This window comes from Mustela erminea, chromosome 16 (genome assembly GCF_009829155.1).
Source record: "Mustela erminea isolate mMusErm1 chromosome 16, mMusErm1.Pri, whole genome shotgun sequence".
In the NCBI taxonomy this organism is placed as follows: Eukaryota; Metazoa; Chordata; class Mammalia; order Carnivora; family Mustelidae; genus Mustela; species Mustela erminea.
This window is the reverse complement of record NC_045629.1, coordinates 440,174-459,028: the sequence shown is the minus strand read 5'-3', so window position 1 is coordinate 459,028 and position 18,855 is coordinate 440,174. Positions and strand designations below refer to the sequence as shown.

The 18,855-nt window shown below is 36.4% G+C and overlaps 1 protein-coding gene across 4 annotated transcripts in view; it reads right to left on the bottom strand.

The window, feature by feature from the left end:
• Positions 1 to 18,855, bottom strand: part of SPIDR (scaffold protein involved in DNA repair) — a 607,809-nt gene that overhangs the window by 346,803 nt on the left and 242,151 nt on the right. For all 4 annotated transcript variants that reach the window (XM_032316108.1, XM_032316109.1, XM_032316110.1 and 1 more), the window contains exon 6: positions 16,870 to 17,099. In XM_032316108.1, coding sequence (XP_032171999.1) covers positions 16,870 to 17,099 — 230 coding nt within the window. The remainder of the gene's footprint in view (positions 1 to 16,869; positions 17,100 to 18,855) is intronic.

Here is an 18,855-nt window from a genome sequence, read left to right as displayed (position 1 = left end):
AAGAGCAGAGGGCCTGATGTGGGACTTGATCCTGGGACTCCAGGATCATGACCTGAGCCGAAGGCAGTTGCTTAACCAACTGAGCCACCCAGGTGCCCTCTGATAGCCATTTGTATGTCTTCATAGGAGAAGTGTCTGTTCATATCTTCTGCCCATTTTTTTATATGATTGTCTGTTTTGTGTGTGTTGAGTTTGAGGAGTTCTTTATAGATCTTGGATATCAACCTTTTGTCTGTACTGTCATTTGCAAGTATCTTCTCCCATTCCATGGGTTGCCTCTTTGTTTTGTTGACTGTTTCCTTTGCTGTGCAGAAGCTTTTGATTTTGATGAAGTTCCCAAAGTTCATTTTCACTTTTGTTTCCTTTGCCTTTGGAGACATATCTTGAAAGAAGTTGCTGTGGCTGATATCAAAGAGGTTGAAGCAGTGATCAAAAACCTCCCAAAAAACAAGAGCCCAGGACCTGATGGTTTCCTGGGGGTATTCTACCAAACTTTCAAAGAAGAAATAATACCTATTCTCCTGAAGCTGTTTCAAGAAATTGAAGCAGAAGGAAAATTTCCAGACTCTTTCTATGAAGCCAGCATTACCCTGATCCCCAAACCAGGCAAAGACCCTACCAAAAAGGAGAATTTCAGACCAATATCACTGATGAATATGGATGCTAAGATTCTCAACAAGATCCTAGCAAACAGGATCCAACAGCACATTAAAAAGATTATCCACCATGAGCAGGTGGGATTCATTCCTGGGCTAAAAGGATGGTTGAACATTCGCAAATCAATCAATGTGATAGAACAAATTAATAAGAAAGGAGAGAAGAACCACATGGTCCTCTCAATTGATGCAGATAAAGCATTTGACAAAATTCAGCATCCGTTCCTGATTAAAACGCTTCAAAGTATAGGGATAGAGGGAACATTCCTGAACTTCATCAAATCTATCTATGAAAGACCCACAGCAAATATCATCCTCAATGGGAAAAAGCCTGCAGCCTTCCCATTGAGATCAGGAACATGACAAGGATGCCCATTCTCACCACTCTTGTTCAACATAGTATTAGAAGTCCTAGCAACGGCAACCAGACAACAAAGAGAAATAAAAGGTATCCAAATTGGCAATGAAGAAGTCAAACTCTCTCTCTTCGCAGATGACATGATTCTTTATATGGAAAACCCAAAAGACTCCACCCCCAAACTACTAGAACTCATACAACAATTCAGCAATGTGGCAGGATACAAAGTCAATGTACAGAAATCAGTGGCTTTCTTATACACTAACAATGAAAATACAGAAAGATCTTATTTTTATGCAAATTATACATATTATCATACTACCTACTTTGTTTTTCTGCAGACACTGGTTTTCCTATGGCATATTATTTCTGAATGTGTAGTGTATAAATATATATGTATATATATATATTTAAAATTCTCATAATCAAAAATTTCAAAGAAGCTCTGCTTCATATATATATGTCTATCTGTACTTCCTACTTTCCTATGGCATATTATTTCTGAATGTGTAGTGTAGAAGTATATATACATATGTTTAAAATTCTCATAATCAAAAATTCCCAAGAAGCTCTACTATATATATATATATATATATATATATATACACTTAATATATGCATAGCTCTGCTTCATATTATTCTGTTTACTGAAAGTAACTCATTTATACTCATTCTCTAAACAACACTATAAAAGTAAGTACTACTGTCACCCTCATTTTACACATGATAAACTGAGACACTGAGAAATTAAACACCTATGCAAGGTGAGACATGTGATAAATGGCACACCTGGATGCACACCCAGACTTTCTGGCTCCAGAATTCATAAGCTTAGCCTCAATGAAGTATCTACTGCCTCTTAGACAGTACTACTTAAAAAGGCACTCATAATAGACACAAGAAAAAAAGCAAACCACTGTATTCTTTGTACAATGATCTAGACAGTTTCTTGTCAAATGTTGGTTTTCAATCCTGTGACTGTCAAGAAGAAAAAAAGAGAGATAAAATGCAATCTGAAAGCAGAAGACGTTTAAGGTCACATCCCAAGTAAATTGTACAATCTCACAAGTAAACAGTAGGAATTATAAGATGAAAAGTAAAAAGATAGAGTAAAAATAAATGCAGAACAGTTCTCAGCAAGTGGGAATGTCTAGAGCCGTAAGACAGAATCAGCATTTGAGCTTGCTTTTAGTCATTAGGAGCTTTACTGGTATTTCACAGATTATTTCTGTTCCAATCTCCCCAAAGAAATTCTCATCAGACGCAACAAAACTTAAGAGTGGAAACACCATGACTTCTATTCAACAATCATAATCCTAGTAAAAACCTATACCACATTATTTTTTTTTAAAGATTTTATTTATTAATTTGAGAGAGAGAGAGAGAGAGCGCAAGCGAGAGAGCACAAGCAGGGAGAAGGAGAAGCTGACTCGAAACTCAACAGGGACACTGACCTGGGGCTCCATCTCAGGACACTGGGATCATGACCTGAGCCAAAGGCAAGAGCTTAACTGACCGAATCACCCAGTGCCCCCTGTACCACATTATTTAAGGGGGGGAAGGAGCGGGGAAAGTCATGCAGGCAGTTTAAGAAGGTTCTGTTTGTATACATGCAAATTAACTTTTTTTTTAAAGTTCCACTGAAGTATAATTAACAGATTTACTAAGATACTTAAAGTGTACATTGTGGAGATTTTATATACATTGTAAAAGGATTCTTCCCATGGAGTTAATTAACAAATTCATTACCACACATACTTAACTTCTCTGTGTATGATGAAAACATTAAAACTCTACTCTCTTAGCATATTTTAATTGTGCAACACAGTGTTAACATTAGTCACTATGTTTTACTTTATTTTGTTTTTACATTTTGCCAGATGTTTTTTTATTCTTCAATCTACAAACTATTATAGTTTATCAAAGCTCAAAGGTAGTAGCTATTACTATATTTTACTTTAAATCCTCACAACTTACTCATCTTATACCTGGTACCCTTTTACCACATTCTCCATATATACACTTCTAAGTGATACCAGTACTTACTCTTCTCTGTCTAGTTTACTTTGCGAAACGCCCTGAAGGTCCATCTATGTTGTCACAAACGGCAGGACTCCCAGCTTTCTCATGACTATATAATATTTGTGAGTGTGCGCGTGTATGTGTGTGTGTGTGTGTATGTACATCACATCTTCCTATCCATTTATCCACTGGCTGAGATTAGATTGTTTCCACATATTAACTAATTTTGAATAATGCTATGATAAATAAGGGAATACAAATATTTCTTTGATATCCTGTTTTCATTTCTTATGGATTTATTGTTGAACAGTGAATTGCTGAATCATAAGATAGTTCTTTTCTTTTTTTTTTAAAGAAACCTCCATACTGTTTTTCATAGTGGCTGTACCAATTTACATTCCTACCAATAGTGCACATAGTTTCACTTTTCTTCACATCCCCACCAGCACTTGTTACCACATCTTTTTCCCCTAAGGATTTATTAATTTATTTTAGAGAGAGTGTATACATGCACACAAGTGGTGGGTGGGACAGAGGGAGAGAAGCAGACTCCCCATGGCACAGAGCCCAAGACAGGGCTTGATCTTATGACCCTGAGGATCATGACCTGAGCCCAGAGAGTCAGATGTTCAACGAACTGAGACACCCAGGCACCCATAACTCTTGTCTTTTTGATTATATTCATTCTAACAGGCATGACTGATAACTCATTGAGCTTTGTCTTACATTACCCTGATGATAGTGATTTAGAGCACCTTTTTCACGTACCTGTTGGCCATTTGTATATCTTCTTTGGATAAGTATCTATTCAATTCCTCTGCCTATTTTTAACTGGATTGTTTTTTTTTTTGCTGAGTTGTAGACGTTCATTATGTATTTTGAATATCAATCTTTTAATAGATATATAACTTGCAAATATTTTCTACTTTTCAGAAGAATGCCTTTTTCATGTGTTAGTGGTTTTCTTTTTTGGTGCACAAGCTTTTCAGTCTGACGTAGTCCCACGTCTTTATTTTTGCTTTGGTTGCCTTTGCTTTTGGCATCAAATCCAAAAATTCATTGCCAAGATCTATGTCATGGAACATACCCCCCATGTCTTCATCTAAGAGTTTAATGGTTTTGGGTCTTAAATTCAAATCTTTAGTATATTTAGCACTAAAGTTCAGTATAATTTTTTTGTATTGTAGAAGATCATAGTCTAGTTTCATTCTTTTGCATGTGGTTGTCCAATTCTCCCCACACCCATTTATTGAAGACTGTCCTTTCCCCATTGTATATTCTTGGCTCCTTTGCCACAAAGAAATTGACCATATATGCATGGGTTTATTTCCAGACTCTCCATTATTTTCCACTGAAATATATGTATGTTATTATACCAGTACCATACTGTTTTGATTGCTGCTGCTTTGTAATATAGCTTGAAATCAGGAAGTGTGATGCCTCCAGCTTTGTTCTTTCTCCAGATTGTTTTGGCTCTTTAAAGTCTTTTGTGGCTCCATGCAAATTTTAAGATTGTTCTACTCCTGTGAAAAATAAAATTGGAATTTTGATAGGGGTTGACCAAATCTGTAGATTGCTTTGGGCAGTATTAAAATACTAACAACATTAATTCTTCCAATCTAGGAGCACATTTATTTTTGTCTTCCTTGATTTCTTTCACCAATGTCTTAGACTTTTCAGTGTACAGTACTTTCACCTCCTGGGTGAAATTTCTTCCTAAGTATATATTTTTTAAGATTTTGTTTACTTGAGAGAGTGCGTGAGCATGGGGAGGGGCAGGAGGAGAAGGGAAAGGAGAAGCCAGCTCCCTGCTGTGATCCCAGGACCTTGAGACCATGACCTGAGCTGACATCAGATGCTTAACAAACTAGGCCACACAGGTGCCCCTCTCCCTAGGTATTTTAATATTTTGATGCAATTATAAATGTGATTATTTTCTTAATTTCTCTTTTGGATAATGTATATTTTTGTATATTGATTTTGTATCCTGCAACTTCACTGAATTCACTTACTAGTTCTAATAGTTTATTGCTGGAGTCTTTAGGGTTTTCTATACATAATATCATTTAATCTGTGAATAGAGACAGTTTTATTTTTTCCTCTGCAATTTAAATGCCTTTTATTTCTTTTTCTTGCCTAATTGCTTTGGCTAGGACTTATTTAGTAATCTGTTGAATAAAAGTGACAAGACAGGGCATCACGGTCTTGTTCCTATCTTAGGAGTATCATGCCACTTGTAGGCTTATTATATGTGCCTTTTTATATTGAGGTACTTTCTCTCTATACTCAAATCACTGTCATTTTTCTTATGAACTGATGCTGATGTTTATCAAAAGCATTTTATGTATCTATTGAGATACATGATTTTTCTACTTCATTTTCTTAATGTGGTTTATATATCATGTTGATTGATTTGTGTAAGTTGAACCATCCTTCATCCTTGGAATCAATCCCAATTGATAATGGTGTATGAACCTTTTTTCAATTTGTTTTACTAAAACTTAATTGGGAACTTTTTTTTTTTTTTGTGGTGAACACAATTTTATGCTTTATTGGTGACATTGAGGATGGGACCAGCATTTCCAAAGGATATTTAAAAAAAAATCTTTAGGGTAAAATGCACTCATTTTGACAAGGCAAATCTATTTCTAGGTGTTTCACATTAAGATACAATCCAGCATTTATACAAATATGTACACCTGGGGAATTTTATTAAATGATATTTATAGTAGCAAAAAAACTTGACATGAGACATGTCTGTCAGCAAAGTGCTGGGGCACTTGGGAGAGTTACATTGTACAGTGGTACCCACAGGCTTCAGGCTGCTTTAGTAGCTCTGCGTGGGTTCATGACCATGCTTTATCAAGTTCAAAATTCAAGTGAAAAAACAGTGTGTCTTACCTGATCTCATTTGGGTGACTATAAATATCATATACAAAATGTAAATATGTATCTTGATGGTGTTTTGCATTATATATACTTTCATTGTTAGCTGTTCATAATACATTGCCTTTATAATCAGAAAAGTAAAAACAAAACATGCCATTTTGGAGGAGAGGGAGGAAATGAAGAATACCTCCCTACCACCAGCCTCCCAGACTTAATATAGTATAGAGAGCAGAGAAATGAATATCTTGGAGTAGGGAGGCATGCTCGCTGTAAACCAGGAGGCCAGATAGCTAACCAGACATTTCATTAGTGTCAGATCAGGACCAGTCATTTGAAGCCCAAGTCATCACTTTTGGAAGATTTCCTCTCACATTTAACTGTGTTTGTATAATAACCTTGTGTAGGTTCAACCCATTCATTTACTTAGAGGTCCTTTTTCAAACTGGTTTATCTTGGAGTGTTCAACAGGAAGTCACATAACTTAAAGTGAGACATCCTTTGCTAAGCTTTACCAAGGCTTTTATGACTAACATGAGCATTTAGTAACACCTATTTTAGATTTTCCAGTCTAGAATTACTGCTATAACATAAAAATCTTGAGCCTTGAACACACTCTGTCTATTGATAAAATAAATCTCCATTTATATTTTCATTCATTAACTCTCCAAATATTCTTTTTTTTTTTTGGAACTTCGTATTTTTTTTAATTTTTTATTTTTTATAAACATATATTTTTATCCCCAGGGGTACAGGTCTGTGAATCACCAGGTTTACACACTTCACAGCACTCACCAAAGCACATACCCTCCCCAATGTCCATAATCCCACCCCCTTCCTGCCACAATGTTTTTGATGTCACAAGTTGTATCTTTTTATCTTGTTTAGCCATTAACAAATTTTTGTATAGATTTTTGAATACTTTTGTCTTTTAATCTTCACAGTATGTGATTTATCCAACACCATCACATCATTAAAATATTCTGACATTAACTATATATTTACATTTACCAATGAGATTATACTTTCATTTTTTCCAGTTAATCATTAGTGTCCTTTTGTTTTAGCTTGAACAAGTCTCTTTAACACTTCTTGCAAGGCTAAACTAGTGTTGATGAACTCCCTTAGCTTTTGCAGATGTGTAAAACTCAATTTCTCTTTCAGTTCAGAAGGACAACTTTGGTGGGTAGTGTATTTCTGGTTGGCAGGTTTTGTTTTCTTTTAGCATACCAAATATATCATGCCACTCCCTGCCTGCTTGCCAGTTTCTGTTAAAAATCCACTGCTGAGGGCGCCTGGGTGGCTCAGTGGGTTAAGCCGCTGCCTTCAGCTCAGGTCATGATCTCAGGGTCCTGGGATCGAGTCCCGCGTCGGGCTCTCTGCTTAGCAGGGAGCCTGCTTCCATCTCTCTCTCTCTCTCTCCATCTGCCTCTCCATCTACTTGTGATCTCTCTCTATCAAATAAATAAATAAAATCTTTAAAAAAAAAAAAATCCACTGCTGAAAATCCATGGAGGTTACTGTATACAAAACAAGATGATTTTTCTTGCTGCTTTAAAAATTCTCTTCTTGGGATGCCTGGGTGGCTCAGTTGGTTAAGCGTCTGTCTGCCTTTGGCTCAGGTCATAATCCCAGGCTCCTGGAATCAAGCCCCACATTGAGCTCCTTGCTCAGCAGGGAGCCTGCTTCTCCCTCTGCCTGTCATTCCCCCTGCCTGTACTTTCTATCTCTCTCTAATAAATAAATAAAATCTTTAAAAAAATTATCTTCTTTAACTTTTCATGATTTCATCCTGTTTCTTGGTGTGGGTCTCTTGAATTCATCTTATTTATAACTCTGTGGACTTCTTGAATCTAGATGCCCATTTCTTTCCCCAGATTGGGTAAGTTTTCAGCCATTATTTCTTCAATAATCTTTCTACTCCTTTCTGTCTCTCTTCTGGAAAACGATAATGCAAAAATTCACCCACTTGATGGTATCCTTTAAATCCCTTACGGTATCTCCAGTTTTTTCCAATTTTTTCTTTGTTCTTGTGTTTTGGATGAATTCCACTGCTTATTCTTTGAGTTCACTGATCTTTTCTTCCAGCCAATCTAGTTTTTTGAATTTTTCTGTTGTTACTGTATTCTTTTCAGGTCTGTGGTTTTTGTTTGGTATATTCTTTTATTTTCATTCTCCTAAAATTCTCACTTTGTTCATGCATTATTCTCCTGACCATGGTAAACATCTTTATGACTCTTATTTTGAATACTTTGTCAAACAAATGACTTATCTCCATTTATTAAGGTCTGCATCTTGAGCTTTTCCTTGTTCTTTTTTTTTGGAACGTATTCCTGTTTCTTCATTATCCTTGACTCTCTGTTTTGGTTTCTATGCATTAGTAAAACAGCCATCTCTTCCAGTCTTTATAAAGTGGTCTTGTGTAGGAGATGAACCTTACTGTTCAGCCTGCCCTGAGCTCTTAGTTGTCTCCCAAATCTTTGCAGAAGTCAAAGCAGCCTTCTTTGTTCTTAGTAGCTCCCAGTAGTTATGGGTGTCAATAACCGGTCGGTGTGCCAAAGGGCAGGATCTCAGTCAGCACCTAGATATAGGCTGACAGAAAGCTGAACCCTTAGCAGCTTTTAAAGTATGCAAGCATACTTCTTTCAGGAAAAGACTGGGAGCTGGGTGGGCATTTTTCTCTGCTCCCTCTGCTCTGAGTCCTCAGGAGATAGCCAGGTAAGACCTGCTTCCTTGTTTGCTACAGATCTGTGGGATCCATAAATCACAAGTCACCCTACCCAACAGAGCCAGGAGATCAAGAGATGAACCCTCTGGGAGACACTGAAGACCTACAGTGTGCACAGAGATATTATCTGATGACCTCCCTGATCTCTGGGGAGGATGGCAGTCAGAATCTAGGTATGTGATAAATTAGAAGCCTGATTCTCACTTAGCAGCAGCTTTTAAAGTACACAAATAAGCAGGTTTCAGGAAAAGACTGGAAGATGGGTGTTAAATACTCTTTTTGTGTTGAGCTCTGGAAGGAAAACCACATCAAGTCCAAGCCAGTTTAAGAACTATTTCTTTGTTTGCTATAGTCTTGTGGGTCTTGTGGATACAAGCCCTGTTTCAGAGCTAGGTGTTTTGGGGGCTCATCTCTCCAGTGAAAGTCTTAAAAGTTGGGACGCTAGTTGTTGGGTTCAAACTCTGCTCCTCATAGAAAACTAGGGAGTTATGAGTTCCCTAACTATTGTATGCCACCATGCCAGGGGTAGGATTTGGATAGAGTGTATATTATCCTTCCCTACCCTTTTCAATGTGGGTACTTTCTAATTCATCCAATGTATAGCAGTCACTCAATTTCTGGAATTTTTTTCAAGAGGAACTGCTTCAAGTGGAGGTACAGATTTGGTGTCTTCATGGGAAAAGTGAGTTCAAGAGGCTCTTACATTGCCATTTTAGATCAGAGCCTTAAAACTGAATCTTTCCAATATAGTGAGCAAAGTTATTTAGAGATAAAATTCAAAACACCAATGAAGAAAAAAAATTCACTAAGCAAGTTAAGATATTCTAATTATTGTTTATATAAAAATATTGATTGGTAACCTATCTGTAAAGATTCCTGGCATCAATTCAACAGGGCTAAGCATTTCTACAAAAACAATATTAAGTGAAAAAGAATAAAGATTCAAAAATATTCCAACATTTCCAGAAATAAAGCTCATTGAAATATTTTTCATAACCTATATAAGTAAAGAAAAAACAACTTAAATAAATATAGTATAATATTTTCAAGTTTTGCTTTCTGTTAGATATAATAGACATTGTGAAAAATAACCTGATGATAAGAATGGAGAAATATGGCTTTACTATTAAAGACCTACTTAAATATAGGACCAATTTTGCATTGACTTTTATTAGTTATAACTTAAACAGAATGAAGCCATGAATCAAAAAGATAAAAATTTAAAAAACAACAACAAAAAGTAAGCCCAAAGAGATTGAGTAATATTTCTATATGGGGCGATGCCAGGGTAAAAGGACAATGTTTTCCAACCTTGAAATGCCTACAGCTACTTAACTTGATCCTTACTAGTGAGCCATTATCAGGTTAAAAACAAACAAACAAAAGCAACAAATTCTTCTAATCACTAGTTTATTCATTCTAGTTAAGGAAAATCTATTACTTAGACTCTTTTTTTTTTTTTTTTTTTTTTTTGTCTTTGTTTTTCCTTAGCAGCAGTTTATTTCTCAGGTACTCTGTTGTCCTTCTGTGACAAAAGTTGGTGATTTTTTATTGTGAAGATTACCAGGACATCAGTATGCTCAGCATTTTCTCAAGAGTTCACTTCAACAAACCAAATATTTAATGCAAAACTTTCCTTGATCATTATTAGACAGCTAGCTAAGAGATTTTCCTCTCTAAATGCATGATGCTCTAAATGCTTTCATTACAAAGAAGCCTATGAATCAAAATACATTATCTTTTTCCCTCCTTCAGAAGGAGGTCAGCAAACTGCCATCATGGGGAATCTTTTTTTTTTCCCTAGTCAGTTTAGCAAAGTTGGTTCCTATTGTCAACAGTCTTCTAGTTTGAATGCCTGAGATAGACAATCACATCAAATTAATTTTTAATATTTAAACACATTAACTTTAAAGGAATGATCATAAAACAGACATCCCTTATTTAGTTATAATTTAGAAACCACAAGAAAACAATCATTTGCATATTGCTGGAGTTGCTAAGATCAACAAAAACTTTATGTCCTCAACTTCTTTGAATGTTACCTTCATCTTATTCCTCCCCCTGAGGATTTCCTGGCAGTGACCTTAAACTGCAGCTGCCCTCCCTTCTCTCCTTTCCACCCAAAAGACATAGAGGGCCAGGAAAAGAAAGCCATGAAGGCTTCCAGTTCCCTTATACTCCAGCTGTGAAGCATAGAAGAGGGGGAAAACAGTCCATCCCTACCCAGAGGCAGGCACATTCAGGGCTGTACCACACATCCTTTGTAGGCTTGGGCTTAAGGCTACCATTCTTGGTGATTTCAATGGCTACCAGGCTTCTAATACCTTAGAACCTCCCCAATCCATGAAGTCCTCTTCTACCTCACTTTAGCCATTCATCTGCCCCACTCATTCTCTAAGTCTTGAAGTTACAAACTGTTTTCTTCCACTAATTCAATTCTGAACACCCATCATTCTTACCTGTCTAATTTATTACCTCTCGTATCAGCACTTTAAATGTGTTTGACCAACCTCTTCCCAATCTAGAATAGGCTGGTGCTATCCCCTCCCATCTCTTTGTACTCCACACCTTGCCTATTCTTATTTCTGACCTTACCTGGCCTAGATTTCGTGGTTCTATATTACAATCACTACATGGAACTTTTATTGACTACTTTCTTTGTACTCACTGGATAGTCTCAAGCTCTGCCTGTTCCACATTTGCAGCCCCACAATTCAATTCATATGGATAGGTTGATCTCAAACTCAAAATGACAACTCCCAATAGAACTGTATCTTGCCAGACAATCCTAATGCACATCCCTTGTCCACTGACTCCTCCACTATAGGACTATGTCATCTACTCTCTATCCTCATTCTTCCAATGCCATCACCTTGACATTACTCTCAGCTAATGAAGATATTTTCCATTTCACTGACAAAATGAAGTGATCAGAAAGATCTCACTGCCATATACAGCTATCTGCAACCTCCACCTGAGGAGACTCTGTCCTCCCATCTGTTCACAGATGAGTGTCTATGCGCCTGACCCTGCATACCCCTCCATTTGCACACTCCTGTCACTAAATCAGACCAATAGTTATCTTCTCTCCCCTACTGAGGACTTTTTTCCCTATTGATGGGAAAACATCAATATACAACATGTGCTATAATACCCACCCATACAAAAATGAAACAAAACAAAACAAAAACCACACCTCAATCTCCACATTCCTTCTAGTTAACAACCAGTTCTCCACACCTCTTAAAGCGAAACTCCATGAAAGAATTTTCTATTCATGCTGTCCTCAGCTTCCCTTTTTCCACTCTTTCTTAAACCCACAATAGTCTGGCTTAGCCCAACCATACCACCAAGAAAGCCCTATATATATTCCTTGCCCTCCACAGTGCAACCCAGCAACATCCATCACAGTTGGTTGCCCTTTTTCCTTTTCAAAGGCACATCTTCACCTAACTTCCAGGACACCGCACTCTCTTAGATTTAATTTTTCTCATAGCAGCCTCTTTCTCTGGGCTCCAACCACTGCAAAGCGCCTAAGGCTCAGGCCTCACAGACAGATATTCCTTTCAATCTGCATTTGATCTCCAGCAAACTGACCCTGCTGGTGCTTTAAAACCATCTGGACATGGGAGCCTACATCTACCACCAGCACAGTCACTGAGGTTCAGACCCATATCTTATTCAGATATATAAGGTACAAATGAACATGGTCAAAAGCCTCATGATTTCTTTCATCAATGTCTTATAATTTTCAGTATAGAGCTCTTTCATCTCTTTGATTAAATTTATCCCTAACTATTTTATTATTTTTGATGCTATTATAAATGAGATTTAACTTATTTTTCTGTTAATCTGTTGTTAGGGTACATACAGATCTCCTACTGAATTTTGTATGTTCATTTCACATTCCACAACTTTAATGAATTCATTGATTAGATCTAACAGTTTTTCAGTGGAGTCTTTAGGATTTTCTATATATAGAATCATGATGAAAAAACTGCAGACAAGACAAATATATGGAAAGATAGCCAATGTTCATGGATGAGAAGAATTAATTTGTTAAAATATCCACAACTACCCAAAGACATCTATAGATTCAATGCAATCCCTATCAAGAGTCCAATGGCATTTTCACTGAAACAGAAAAAGCAATCTTAAAATGTATATGAAACCACAAAAACCCCAAATAGACAAAGCAATCCTGAGAAACTACAATGAAGTGGAAAATATCACACATACTGATTTCAAGCTATATGATAAAGCTGTAGCAATCAAAACAGTATGGTATTGGCATAAAAACAGACATATAGACAAATGGAACAGAATACAAAACCCAAAATATACCCATACAGAGTCAAATAAAATTTGCTAAGGCTGCCAAGAATACAAGTAGAGAAAAGAGAGTCTCTTCAATAAATGGTGCTGGGAAAATTGGATATTTACACGTAAAAAAATGAAACTAGACTCCTATTCTTATATGACTCATAAAAATTAATTCAAAGTAGATTAAAAACTTAATCCATAAAACCACAAAACTAGAAGAAAATATAGGGAAAAAACTCCTTGATGTGGGTCTTGGCAATAATTTTTTGGATGACACTTAAACCACAGGAATAAAATGAACAAGGGGAACTACAATCAAACTAAAAAGCTTCTGCATGGCAAAAGAAATAATCAACAAAATGAAAAGGCAGCCTACAGAATAAGAGAAAATATTTCCAAATCACATACTTGTTAAGGAGTTAATATACAAAATACATAAAGAATTTATACAACAGAATAGCAAAAAAAAACCCCTCAATTTTAAAATGGGCAAAGAACCTAAATAGACATTTTTCTTTCTTTTTTTTTTTTTTTAAAGATTTTATTTATGTATTTGACACAGAGAGAGAGAGAGAGATCACAAGTAGGCAGAGAGGCAGGCAGAGAGAGAGGGGGAAGCAGGCTCCTCACCGAGCAGAGAGCCTGATGCGGGGCTCAATCCCAGGACCCAGGGATCATGACCTGAGCCAAAGGCAGAGGATCAACCCACTGAGCCACACAGGCGCCCCTAGACATTTTTCTTAAGAAGATATTTAAATGACCAACAAGTACAAGAAAAGGTATTCAACATCACTAATCATTAGGAATATGCATATCAAAACCACAATGAGACATCACCTCACATTTGTCGGAATGATTATTCCAAAAAGGCAAGAGATAACAAATTCTTGTTAATTTGAAAAAGAAAGTCTTGGGCACTGTTGGTAGAAATTTAAGTTGGTGTAGCCTCTATGGAAAACAGTATATTGGTTCCTCAAAAAATTAAAAAGGAACTACTATATGATCCAGCAATTCTTCTGCTGGGTACATATCTGAAGGAAATGAATCACTATTTTGAAGAGGTACCTGCACCCGCATGTTGACTGCAGCATTATTTACAATAGCTAAAAAATGGAAACAACCTGGCAATCCATTGACTCCCAGAATATAGATGAATGGATATAGAAAATGCGGTATACTCACACACACACACTGACCGGATTATTCAGCCACAAAAAAGAAGGAACTCCTGTCTTTTGTGGAAACATTATGGACCTTGAGGGCATTATGCTAAGTGGAATAAGTAAGACAGATAAGTTTACATACATACTGTATGATCTCACTTACATGTGGAATCTAAAAACAACACAAAACAAAAACAAAAACGAAAACAAAAAAACCCACCACAAACTCATAGAAAAAAAGATCAGATTTATGGTGACTACAAGGGGCGGTGGGGGGCAGAAGTAAAGGAAGGTGGTCAAAGAGTACAAACTTTCAGTTATGAAATAAGTAAGTACTGGACATATAATGTACAACATGAGGACTTTGGTTAACCCTGCCGTATATTATATTTGAAAGCTGCTGAGAGAGTAGATCCTAAAAGTAAAAGATCTTATCATAAGGAAAAAGATTTTTTTTTTCTTTTCTTTCCTTTTTTTTTTTGGTGTCTATAGGAGTTGATGATGTTAACTAAACTTACAGTGGTCACCATTTCACAATATATGTAAGTCAAGTCATTAGGCTTAAACAGTGCTATATATCATTTATATTTTCATAAGACTAAAAGAAAAAAGAGCACAGTAAGTGTAAAAGGACATTATTACTACTAAAAACACAGACACACCTTCTACTTTTAAAAAGTAATGGGGTGGGTGGGTGACAAAATATGACCAACTGACAGAACTGACCACACAAAATAGAAAGCTTCATACATTCTTGCCAAACACCTGTATACATATAAAAGAATTCAATGCCAAATAGTAAAGATAGTGGGGGAAAAAACCCAATTTTTGTTTGAAAGTATAGAAGCAAATCAATAATAAAAACTCAGACCCCAGTTTACAATAAAGGTAAAGGCTAACAATTCCCTCCCGCAAAAAAAAAGAAAAAGAAAAAAAAAAGGCCTCATGATTTTCTCACCAAGAAGAACCAAACCAATCAACCAACCAATCAAACAAACAAAAAGAAAAACCAGATAAAACAAAACCATCTGATCCCCTGCACCACCCTCTTGCCTCACCTTAGGCACTGTCAGCTCCATGAAATCCCCTTCCCCACACCTCTTAGCCAGTCTTGATTCCTCTTTTTCTGATTTCTTTCCATAAAGTTTATCTTCTTTTGATATTACTTCTACTTTACTTCTTGGGTCCTCAAAACACACTCCCCTACAGAGTCAATGCTTTAGTTGCTATGTCTCCAGGATAAGCAACAGTGCTCAGCACATAGTAGGCCATCACTAGGGTTCGGGACGTGGTTTTCTGTGATTACGTGGCATCAACTTCAGCAAGGGCATTCAAATCCCTTTAACTGTCTTCCTTTCCCACTCTTTCCAGAGACTAATACAGACCACCACTGTCCTTTTTTGACACTTTAAATTTCTCTACTTTGGGCATAAGGCCTTCTGAGTTATTTTATTTTATATATATATATAGATAGATATATATGGAATAGACATGAAGTAACCCACCAAGCTACATCCAGTCCACTAGACTCGGTGGCATCCTAATGCTTGTCCCTCCACTCCCACACTTAAGACAGGCCTCTTCTTTCCTGATCCACCACCCCACTTCCTTCCCTGGACACTGACAGAGCAATTATCCCTAACCACTCTGTCTCCACTGGGTTTTCCTTGTTATTTTCTAAATAGGACTCATCTTGCCTCTGATGACTCTTTTGGACCCAAGATCCCTTTCAAGCCACTAGCAGCTAATCTCTACATCTGACTTCTCGCCTAAAATCTCAGTCCTAGCAGAAGAACCTCAGCACTGTCTCCACTCTTTGTCTTGGATACTCCTTGAACCATGGGTCTCTGGCTTCTGCCCCTGCTAGCTCACTAACATTGCCATTGAGTTTTTAGTATGGAATGTACCTGCCCACTCTTGACATAAACATTTCCTAAACAGATCCAAACCTGTGTTTTTCATTGCCACATTTACTCTTTCTACTGAAACTCCTTTTTCCTTCAAACTCTCCACTAAGTTTCCTTTTGTGGCACTGGTTCCCACAAGTTCTCACTTTCATTGAAATTTTCTTTTCATTGTTTTGCTCTAATTTAAAACACAAATTAACCATATATTACACAGAATTGGGACACAGCTCTTAGAAGGCATACTCCTATCCCCTTCACATGTTCTGTGTGACCCCCCCGACCATAGCCTGGCCCTTGTGGTTATTCATATACATAAAGCCAGTTTCCTATCTTTGCTATCTTTGCTGTGTCTTTGCTCTCTCATCCATCTTTGCATTTGCAAGTGTTCCCTTGGACAATCTCTGTAACCATATTTGTAAAAAGAATTGAATTTATTTATTTCTATTTCTCTCTTTATAATATAACTTATTCAAAAACAGGAATCGTCTTAATACTTGTCTTAATTGTCTAAGTATCTGGAATACTGATGCTCAATAAAATCTGATAAACCCAAATAACCAATCCCATTAAAGGAAATAGTCATGTCAGCTGTTATGACTGAAACAGTGAATGCATGACTTGGATAAACAGTTCCCTAAAATCATTTCCAGAAATGAGAAATTCTATAATTGCTTATTGAAGTTCCAATTCTATTCTGTCAATTTTCTTCCCCAAGTAAACAAGTTTAAGTATTTTTAAATTAACATTTTAGGTATTTGGATTTAAAAGAAAGATATCAACTTTTAAAAAAACAGTATTTAAAAAAAAAAAAAAGGTGTAATTTAACCTCAAAAGCTTCTTCTTGTTTGCTGATGTTTCTGGAGTCCTCGGAAACATCTGTTTCTGGGGTGTGTACAAAGTGGTTTCTGCAGATTTCACCTTCTGCTTTACAGGTCTCTCCGGTATCTGTCTATCATCAGATTCAAAATCCATGTGGTATTTGAGAGAAGATTCTGAATCAATGGAGTCATCCTCCTTTTCACTATCTGATGAATATTCCAAAATTTCTGTAGAACTCTGAAAAATATTAAAAGAAATGCAATTAAATCAGGAGAACTCTTTATTCAAGTCCATATTTACATGTCCTTTTATTCCATTATCTTCTGGTTATATTCACTGAAATAACTTTGTAAATAGTTACTTATAGGTTAAACTGTTATTCTGAAATTACTATCAATAGGTCCTATTTAAGAATATGAGTCACTTGGGGTGGCTGGGTGGCTCAGTGGGTTAAAGCCTCTGCCTTCGGCTCAGATCATGATCCCAGGGTCCTGGGATCAAGCCCCGCATCGGGGCTCTCTGCTCAGCAGGGGGCCTGCTTCCCCCCCTCTCTCTCTGCCTGCCTCTCTGTCTACTTGTGATCTCTGTCTGTCAAATAAATAAATAAAATCTTTAAAAAAAAAAAGAATAGGAGTCACGGCCTCTTTTTCCTAACATTTCTTACTTTCTTCTACTCAATTTCTAATTCAAAAATTTTTTTTTGAAAAATGGATTATAAAATTGGACATAATATCACATAAGGAATCCTAGACAGATGAATCAAAACTTCTTCTGTTGATGTCTCCTTTCTTTACTTAAGGCACATGCTAAAATATTTAAGCATCGTAGGTATTTTATTTTCCCATTACTTCGTTTTGCAGATCAGTTCCATTTTGTTCTAGTATCACCAACAATTTATCCTTCAACATTCTAAGAATTTCTAGTGTATTAGTAAGCTCTCCTCATTTAATACCTTTATAAAATAATGAATTTATTAAATGAAATAAATAATTTAATAATAAATTTCTTAATAAATTTACTGATTCATTAATAAATGTAGTAATTTAATTACTAAATTATTTATTACTTATTAATAATTTAATAATAGATTACTAAATGAAAACAGTACACTTGTTGAAACGGATCTTTGTTGAGTAGGCATGGGGTCTCCCATGAGGAGCCCTCTCTATTTTGATGGGTCAACATGGACTGTGTCCCTGACACTGTAGCAGACACTTGGTTAAAGAGAATGAAGAGGATATAAGTGTATGAGGGTTATTGTTGGTGGGTGTGAACTGGTGTGTGAGTGTGCAGGGTAGCACTAGAGTTTTCATCATTTGCTAATCTAAATATAAAACAAGAAGTTTACTATATTTGGCCTTTTCTGAGGATTTTATAGTTAAGCCTTTTTTAAGAGCTTAAAAAAGGACATCCCTCATTCCTTACCTCCAAAAACTGCCTGGGTAGTCACCTGTTACTAGGCACATTTGAAATAAGAAAACATAAATGAAAAAAGTTCTCAAACAAATAGCTTAGTTCCATTATACTTTTCACAATCTCATTTGCATGCTTAAATTACTGCAGATAGCTGATAACCCACTAATAAGCACTAGACTCACATGTTTTCCCCACAGCACAAATTCTGAATAAATATTAACAACAGGCCACAAAAACAAACAAACAAACAAAAAACCACAAAGCAGTTTAGACTAAAAATTAACTTGCTTGAAACTAAAAATCTGTATACATTACTTAAGAACTCCAAACTCAATTCATCTTTTTGTTACAAAAAGTCTTTTCTTTTAGTATCTTAAAGTTTTACACTTCATTCCAGAGCAGGGCTTCTTAACCTCAGTACAACTTCCATTTGGCCTGGATAATGTGGTAGGAAGTCTCTTGTACACTGTAGGGTTGTTTAGGAGCATACCTAGCTCCTACCAACTAGATGATAACAGCACGGTCTCACCAATCATAACTATCAAAAATGGCTTGAGACATTGCTAATGTCCCCTGG